Raw genomic sequence first — 9,993 nt, forward strand, 5'->3', positions numbered from 1 at the left:
ATATTTCTGCTTTCCTGGCAATGGGTACTTTTACTCTTACTACTTCAACTACGTTTTCCTGGTCATACTTTAACTTAAGTACCCTTATCAATTATGGATCTTCACATGTAATGGACATGTGATTTGATTTGAGTAATGCATACTTTCCACTGGATGTTGCTCACCTAACAGGTTGGACACTGCCTCCACGCCTCCATTGTAGATGCTGCCATTTTGAGAAGGCTGCACATGCTCCCACAGAACCTGCAATTTACATTACTCTGATCATTAAGTAGAGGCACAACATACCAATATGAACCTGAAAAGAGCATACTAGGGCCCCATTTCAAGGGCTCACTATGCAAACCAAGCAGATGTACAGCTGAACATTTTCGTTTTTTTGCTTTGACAACTGACCTGCACATAGTTGGCTGTCTGGTTGTAGCCGCAGGTGGCCATCGCCCACCACACTGACCAGTAGAGCAGCTGTCTGGAGGAGTAGCACTGGAGGAAGTCTTTCCACAGCTGGAGGAGGACTTGGCTGCAGCTTCTCGCACCAACCTCAAGGTTCTTATCCTTTTCATCAACTCCTTCTCCTGCTTCTTTCTCCACCATTTCCTCTCTTGGTTCCTCCAGGGAGACCATTGCTCTCTGTGAGTGTTCTGTTGAACCCTCAGTCCCATCTCCATGCGTCTTTATCCTCTCTGTCACTGTTTTATTTCTGTGGAAAAACATGCTCTGCCGTGGCATTGGCAGGAGGCAGGCCACGAGGAGAGCGATGGAGGTGAGAACCAGAGTGAACACCAGATGTTGTCGTAGGACATGAGCTGGAAACTGAGCAGCAGCTGGCCCAGCACGGAGCCCACGGTGTAGCCCAGCAGCTGCACACTGCGGCAGTAAGACGTGGCCTTCCTGTAGCGCTTCAGATCCACCACACTGTAAGGAAGAAATGCAACATGACATGACAATCCCAACAAAGCACAATGTCACCCCCTGGTACCTCCCCGCATTCAAACCCTTTTCTTGAGTGAAAGTACCAACGCATTGATGCCAAGATACTCCATTACAAGTTCTATATTCAAAATCTTTAAGTAGAAATACAGAAAAGTATCATCAGCAAAAATGTTCTCCATATGTGATATATTATATCTGACATGATTACATTTTAAATATTGTTGCATCAAGTAGCATTTTACTGTTTGAAATGCACATTATTTTATCTATTTGTACCTTTTACAGTTATGTCAATAGTTTTGTCTTTAGAGACACATGTTTAAAGTTTATCATGTGTTATTATTGCAATATCTTCATCCGTGAACTAAAGCTGTCGCATACAGGAAAAAGTAGAGTAGTGCAACATTTAGCTTACCTGATGTAGAGGTATAAAGTAGCATTAAATGGAAAAATAACTCAAACTTCTATTTAAAGTTGATATTATGCTCAATTTCAGGTTCATATTGGTATTTTGTGCCTCTACTGTGACATGTCTCTAAACAACTTCAGGGGGTTTTAGTCTTGGCAGACCGTTTACATGCACAACAACCTATATAACACACTACAGGAAAGGGAGAACCCCAAGAAGCACTAGGGCCTCTTTAAGAACATTACTTGAGTATACTGTACTCAGTTACTTTCCACCACTGCCAGTATTGGTGCCTTACTCTGCATGTTCAAGCCGAGATAAATGAGTCACAAGCCAACCAGACAAATCAGGATTTTATCTTTAATGTCCTTGAATTATCAGCAGTAATTGCAGCTTTATTGTTTCATTTAGATTAGATGATTGTAAAGATAATATCAAAAATATCCGTATGGTCAGTCAGCAAAGCATGATGTCAAAAAAGGTGCAAGACTTTTTTAGTTGTCAGATGTTACAAAACAGACACTCAAATTTGTATTTAAAATGGATTGGTATTTTGTGCCTCGACTGGGACATGTCTCTAAAACCTTTAGGGTTGTAGCCTTTGCAGACCATTTACATGCACAACAACCTATATAACACACTAGGAAAACCCCAAGAAGCATAGGGCCTCTTTAAGTGCCGACTAGTACTTGAGTATACTGTACTCAGTTACTTTCCACCACTGCTAGTTTTAGGGCCTTGCTCAGCTCTCTGTGAATGACCTGTAGATGTAGGAGAAGTAGGCCACCTCGCTGGCTGTCACCACCCCGTAGCAGAACTGCATGGCCTGCATGGCTGCGACACTCCTGAGCCAGAGCAGCGTGGCCGTTGTGGCGAAGAGGGAGAGACACTGGAAGATAACCACCGGTTTGTACCGCAGCCAATCAGTGAGCAGGAACACCGGCACCAGCACCGAGAGGTACGAGTACGTCCACACCGGGAAGATCTGGTTGTTCACCTAAAGAGGAAACACCATAGATACATACGATATGTATATATGTTCATTTGAATTCATTTCGTTTTTTTTCATTTGTATTTTTTAATCTTTAATTGTATTAACCTGTCCTGTTTTTCATCCATACCCTGTTGCTGTTTGAACTACTGCATTTCCCCACAGGGATTAATAAATGTCCATCTTATCTTATCTTATCTTACATGTTGCCATGATCTGTCCATAGCGAAATCAAAGGTTTTATGATACTGATTTGTATCGCTCAAGTAATGAGGATTGTACTGAAGTCTAAAAAGTGTTTCACCAACTTTTTATTTTGTAATGATTTAACATGAAAATGCAATTTCTGCCCGTTCGAAAAGTAATCACATTAGGCCTTCTAGCAGAGCAATGCAAAATATGGTTAATTACTTTCTTGATTAATCATTTGGGAAACCTTTAAGCAAAAATATAGATGAATAGTTTGTTTCAAGAAAAGAACACACCAAGATATTTAGGGTCAAAAATGTGTCTATGTGCTCAGATGTTTTATTCATAGGAAAAACCTGCCTTTCATTCAGCACATTCAGGCAGCAGCCTACACCAACACTGAAACACATGAGCACATACTTCAGTTAAAGAAAAGCAGAAATCAAATCTGAGCTGACAGAAAATGCTCCGTTTTTGTTCAATACACACAGTTAAGCTCACACACACTATTTTATGAACATAGTGAACCTACTGAATACAAAAAGAACAAATTAACTAAAGAAAGTGAAAACCATAAATCAGCTTCAGGCAGTAGGTGTATAGATTCACACTTAAAGTATCAGCCTACAGAACAAACACTATATGCTATTTTTGTTTTTTTACATTGTAATCCACCATTTTTAGAAATAACAGTAATCTGATTACTTATTTTTTATGATTACAGTTACCTATTTGTGTATCCTGACTACGTATTGCTGCCTGATGAAGAGCTGAAGTCATTCTCTGTCTTACCTGTTCTGTTGTCAGGTTCTTGTCCGGTCCGGTCAGGTAGGGGGTGAGGAAAGGCTCCAGGGGTTTCACTGTGCTGAAGAATCCGTAGATACACAGCAGAGTAGTGGGATACCTCCAGTCTGCCTGCCACCTCCTCCTCACTGCCTCCATTTTCTGTCAGGTGTGTATTCTGTATGTGTTTATGTTCCTCTGCATGCTACTCTCTCCGTGTTGCCTCCTTGCCTGGAAACACTTCTGGTTGTTTGAAGTGTTGTTCTTGTAAATCAACTACCCGGTCAAAGAGCAGTTCTCACCTGACGACGTTCAAGCCAAGATAAATGTGTCACAAACCAACGAGACAAATCAGGAATTATTATCAGTAGTAATTGCAGCTTTATTGTGCCGTTTGATTTAGATTAGATTATTGTAAAGGTAATATCAAAAATACCCCCATGGTCAGTCAGCAACAATGCATAAGCAACAAGTCAAAAAAGGTGCAAGCTGAAGCTTGTCAGATGTTACAAAACAGACAAGTAAGACAACAGCAGACGGTCCTCACGTCATGAACAAGTCAAATAAGATGCAAGTTAAATATATTTGTTTAATGGGGATTTCTTTCTTTTGGGTTTATGTATGACCTAAGAACAGATGGGCCTTTTCTTTTTAAAACTGAGTGGCATTTTTGCTCGCATGTAAAATGATTAAATTATATGTTGTTATAATTTTGTATCACATGTTGCATTTATCCAATGTGTAGATCAACTCCCTCCAGCGTGAAGTATCGCCTACACTGAGATCTACGGAAGAGGATAAGGGCCACGTGTGATTTATTTTAGATTTTAAAGGTGGGGTAGGTAATTTGGAGAAACCAGGTTGCATTCCAATAGTCCATTTAGCTTAGGAACCTTCCTAACCAAGTGAAATGACCCCGGAAGTACGTCACTTGGCAGCCATGATAAGTGCCGTTCCAATTCTCAAATGAAAGGAAAGGAGGTTTTCAAACTTCTTTTATAACCTCCTTTAGCTTAGGAACCACTGGACCTCCCTAACCGAAGGAGAGGAGAAAATGCTGCCCCCACAATGCATTGCAAGCCGCCCAGCATTTGCCGTCACTCAACAGTCACGGACACAAAACGATAATGGGAGAAATGATATCATGAAAGTTACGGTGCTTATTAAGCATTTTAAAACGTATGTGGTAAGTCTGCCAAAGTGCTTTGTTTTGAACGTTCATCAGTATTATAATCAAAAAGAGAAATATGAACGTTAGTTTTTTACTGAAATGATCAAATAAAGTCAACCATTTCCATGAGCTGTGTGGGGTTGTTTCAACTTTTAAAAGATGTTTGAATGGTGATGTACACAGTGATAGATTGTTAAGGACTAACGTTTATAATAAATACATTTTATTGATTTTTAAGATCTTTTAATAGTTCATACAATCATATGTGGACCGGAGGGAGAGGGTGACGAGCCACGATTTCCCACTTTCCTTTTTTATTCAATTCCAACTTTGGTCCTGAAGAATATGTTTCTCTGTTGTCACGTTCATAAAGCATAAAGCAGCAGCATCAAGAGCACGGTTGCAGAGTCTCTAGATGAGTTTACAGTAGTCCTCGTTCTTATTGAACATTCCATGTTGTAGTCCGCTGTATAGAAAACTGTAGTTTCATAGTTTCCCCACAGCAGCAGACGCACACAATGACGTCCGCTGGCGCATCCATAAACACGTCGGATATTGAAAGTGCATTCGGATTCTCTAGTACCACAGTCTCTTCTCCTAAATCCTTTTGAATTCTCCTATCCACTATCCCTTAACCCCGTGACGTTTCACTCAGAGGTCAAGGAATAGGAGATAGGGTTAGAATTTAGGAGCTAATTTTTGGATTATATCGGAACGCAACCCTGCTCGAGTGCGCTAGGATTTGAAAATACACAGCCGGGAAAATGTGCCACTTCCTTACAGAGCCCCTCCTCCAACACCACACGAACGCGCACATGACCAATGAGGGCACGAGATAAGTTTGTGCACAGATGGAAGGCTGAGGCCCGTCCACACAGCGGCGTGCGTTGAAGCTTCCAACGCTTTCGGCCCATTCACTTTGAATGGGGTGACGTCACTTTTAGCCGAAACTGCATTTTGGGCAGCGACGTGGAGTGTTGCTGGCGTAGCTGGCGTCAAAAGTTAAGCAATGTTCAACTTTTGACGCCTCGATGGAGGCGTCAGCCAATGAAATCCGTTCAAGCAAATCTGCGCTAGCCAATCAAACCGCGTGTATGCTGGAGAGACTACGCAGTCTTTTCCTCATATTCCAAAAAATGGAGGAGAAATTAATTATAGCGGTAGTGAATCACCCGGTGATATATAAGCCCTGGCGTTTCACGGCAGTGATGGGTTTTTTAAACCCCATTTCTCATTGACCGTGAGACGTCCAGCAATATCCCCCGGCAAAACCCTGCCTCACACGCCCTGTACTACTCCTGACCCCAGCCAGGTGCCAGAGGATGAGAGCCAAGCCAGCTAGACGAAAGCCTTGGTGAGACTCAGCCAGCCCGCAGCCAGCAAGTGAGGCAGGGCAGACAGGAGAGGAGGAGGATAATGTTGAAGGGCCGGGGAAAAAGGAGAAGGGGAAGGGAGATGTCCGCCCTTTGAGAAAGGGTGCTGTCAGCCATCGCTCCTGTTCTCTCCATGCCACTTACCTCAACCTCGTCCAGTGGTGGAGGGAGGACGAGTTTGTTTTCGTCCGGGGCCTCTTGCCTTCATTGCGAAGGATGTCCATGCAAAGAAGGTTAAGGCTGAAATTGCCATTCATAAGGCATTTTTGAAGCAGAGCAGGAGGAAGACTGATTCATCACTTTTTTTTGTGTTATTTACAGCCATACTGATCCCACTACATGTTTTACACTCAATCACTGCACACACTTCACTCACAATATTACATATACATTATTATAAATAAAAGTTATTTAAAGTAATGTTATGGCTATACTGTGTCTTCACTTGTTCATGTCGTTTGTCAGTTACAACATACGGAAGATACAGAAGCTTCATGTATGTCGATGTATAATGTGCTGTCTTCTGTATAATGTTCATGTGAAAACCTGTTGAAATCATGAGTGGTTTATCAGTAAAAACAGGGCTGAAGGAAAAAGGTTGTTAGCAATGCATAATATCAATTTAAGAAACATGTTTATAGGAATGTTTGTTTTTAAAATGGCTCATTTGGAATATTTGCTTTTAAAGAAAATATGGGTAGCTCTTAAAAGAGCTTTTGGTTTGGAGGCTCTTAAAAGAGCCATGGTGACCCTACACCACATTCTGCTGCCATGGCACTGCACCCTCCTCATTGAAATAGCTGCAGAAGACCTCCCGCAGTTGGATGGATCTGCGTGTGGCGTTGTTGGAGCCCATCCTCGGTGCAATCACGCAGGGTTGGATTAGCTGGAGCTTCATCCGTGGACTCTGCGATAGGTGTGCGTGATGTCCTTCCTATCGTCTTCCTGCGGAGGAAGTTGTGCAACACACAGGTGGCCCTTCACACACAACTCTGCTACCCTCCGGGCTGGTGTGTGATGACACGCCCGGAACATTCTCCACTGAGATGAGAGGATGCCAAACGCCACATTCAACCACCAACCTGGCCCGACTGAGGCGGTAGTTGAACACCCTCCTCTCGCGTGTGATCTGGCGTCCAGGGAATGGACGCAGCAGGTTGTCCAGCAGCGGAAAAGCCTCATCTCCCAACAACATGGGGAAGAAGGCCGAGCCGCTCTGCTCCTGGGATGACGGTGTCAGGTGGTAGCCGCATACTGCCATCTCTGAGGCTCTCTCCAAATGCAGAATTCCGCAGGCTCCCACTGTCGCTGCTCCTTCCAAAGCCTCCAACATCCACTACCCTGAAGAGGTACTGGGCATCCACGACAGCCAGCAGTACCAAGGAGTGGGTGGACTTGTAGTTGAAGTACAGGGACCCAGAATTTGCCGGAGCCTGGATCACCACGTGCTTCCCATCAATGGCACCAACGCAATTCGGAAAGTTCCAGCGCTCCTGGAACCCAGCAGCGATGGCTCTCCAGTCCTCGGTCTGTGGTACCGGCATGGTTTCCTCAACCAGGGCGGTCCAGATGGCACCCGCAACCTCCCTGACAATGACAGCCACGGTTGCATGCCCGACCCGATAGCTGAATGCTATGGTCCTGTATGAGTCACCGGTTGCCAGGTACCTGAGAAAAAAATAAATACATGATTAAAAAAAAGTATATGTCCCCACACACACAGACCACCGACACAAACCAACAGACCCCCCCCAACAAACAACACACACACACACACACACACAACACACAGACACCCACACACAGACCCCCCACACACACAGAGACACACACCCCCACACACAGACCCCCCCATACCACCCCCCAACACACACATACCACAGATACACACACCCCCACACACATACCACCCCCCAGACCACCCCCCCAACACACACACACACAGACCACACACACACATACCACATATACAACACAACCCCACACACACATACCCCCCCCATACCACCCCCCCAACACACACAGACCACATATACACACACCCCACACACACATACCACCCCCCCAACACACACATACCACAGACACACACATACCCCACACATACACATATACACACACACAACACACAAACAGTCCGACACATGACCCCCCCCCCCACACAACACCACACCATGTACACAGGGGAGCAATACTGTATTTACCTAGCTATCTTAATTAATGTCATCCATCTGAACTAAATCACAGACTTCATTCATCATTCATCCATGGCATGCATTCTCTCTCTTTATATTAGAGTCAGGTTAAAGAAGTAGAAATACACAAAACGTACCGTAGGCAGATGGGCGAGTCGCTCGGCGGGTCCGATTGACAAACGCATATGGGTGTCTGCCTTTGAAATCAGTGGACCCACTTTTCCGAGCAACTCGTCGAACACGTCTTTGCTCATCCTGAAGTACTGCTGAAACAGTACATCATCCAGGCGGAGCTCTTGGACAAGAACGTGGTATTCCCCCCGTTGCAGACGTTTTCTGAGTATCGGATGTACCCAACAGCGACGCACACTACATGGCCTCCTGCGAGACATTGCATACACTAAAGCCACCCTTGCTACTACACTTGCCCGTGCTACCCTTGCTACAAAACTGGCATCCATTTTGGCAATAGTGGAGAAGAACTGGGCTTTTCCTTTTTTGCTATGTCGGGGGCGGGAAATGTATGTGATTGGTTGTTGGTCGCGTTGACTCCCCAAGCTTCAGACACGCCCACCGCCAAGCGTCAACGCACGCCGCTGTGTGGACGGTCCGTGAAGCAGGTAGGCCATCCAGTTGTTTTTGCCGGGCCGGCTAAAATTATTGGTCGTGCTTTTTACAGCACTACGGCTTCCACAGATGAATTTTTGTATGGATTTTTGTCAAAGCACTTAAAGATCAAATGCAAAAGCTTTTTGTATAATTGCCAGTACAATCGAAATCATATAGCTACAACACTATCTAAGATATTGCAGTATTAAAATCGGAGATAATATGAGTCTGGCAATGCGCAATATTAATTTGTTCAACCCCCAACACCAAGTCCGACGATTTATTTTCTCCGCCGCTCCTCCGCAAGATGGCGGCGCGTGACGTCAGATGTGCCAAACATATTTCCACCTGGCTTATCAATCACAGCGGCTTCCGCCGATAGTACAACTAGTTTCGTCTATCATGTCTGATTCTGAGTAGACTATAGACTAAAAGCTTTAGGAATCCAAACTATAACATATAATAAGTACCCTGTATCAAGATTGATGCAAAACAAGTGAAATTTGACCTTTTTTTGACCAGCGGCTTCCGCCGATAGTACAACTTAGTTTCGTCTATCATGTCTGATTCTGAGTCGGAGGCCACCCAATATCTGGAGTATGTTGTCGACATCCAACCATATCTATACGAGCCTCTGATGTCGAAGAGGAAATACAAGGAAACGTCACCTGATATCACAGATGAAAGTGCTGATGGCGATGATTCAAGTTCGCCATCTGAGGAAGAGGCTGAGGGTGCTGAGAATTGGTGTAGATGTGGAAACTGCCAGACCATGCCTACAAGCCGAGAAAACAAGTGCTGCCACAACTATGGGAAAGTGAAGGAAGAGATGGGAGAAGAAGTCTGCATCACCGACTGTAGGACGTTCGACATTTTCCGTTATGAGTGGAGGAGCGATGAATGCTGCAGATAAGCTGCAGATAAACTACAATGCTAACAGTGAATTAGCCCCGAGCGAAAAATGCTAACCTATCACTCCTAGCGCCCTTATTACTTATCCTAGCTCCACATCCAACACATTGTTTATGATCGTAAAGACACAGAATCTAACGGTGCCCACCTCTATAAGCAATACAACTGCAATTCCGTTATCTGCGTTATCTGCTGTGCTCTGTGCGCTTTGAAATCTAATCAAAAGTTGTTTACCTCAATTCTTTGGCGTTTCTGCATCGCCCGGCTGCTCTTTCGTTCTTTCAGTGGTTTCTTGTGCTGAAATGTGGAGGGGACGGCTCCGGGTTTCAGCCTCCGACGTGCTATTAATGCTTCTCCACCAACAGACTTCATGATAGCAGGATCAACGTCGTATGCATCACACGCGAAGTGATCAGAACACAACTTGC

General features: G+C 44.4%; 1 protein-coding gene across 1 annotated transcript; it reads right to left on the minus strand.

Moving 5' to 3' along the window:
• Positions 1-164: 164 nt before the first annotated feature.
• On the minus strand, positions 165-9,847 carry LOC117561847 (thiamine transporter 1-like; the record flags this gene model as incomplete). The annotated part of the gene is given in 5 exon segments (XM_034239451.1): positions 165-243; positions 397-915; positions 2,130-2,339; positions 3,315-3,607; positions 9,800-9,847. Coding segments are annotated over 4 exon segments (958 nt in total), but the record flags the coding sequence as incomplete, so codon positions are not given.
• Positions 9,848-9,993: the final 146 nt, after the last annotated feature.

The sequence above is a fragment of the Gymnodraco acuticeps genome, unplaced genomic scaffold (assembly GCF_902827175.1).
Source record: "Gymnodraco acuticeps unplaced genomic scaffold, fGymAcu1.1, whole genome shotgun sequence".
NCBI lineage: Eukaryota > Metazoa > Chordata > Actinopteri > Perciformes > Bathydraconidae > Gymnodraco > Gymnodraco acuticeps.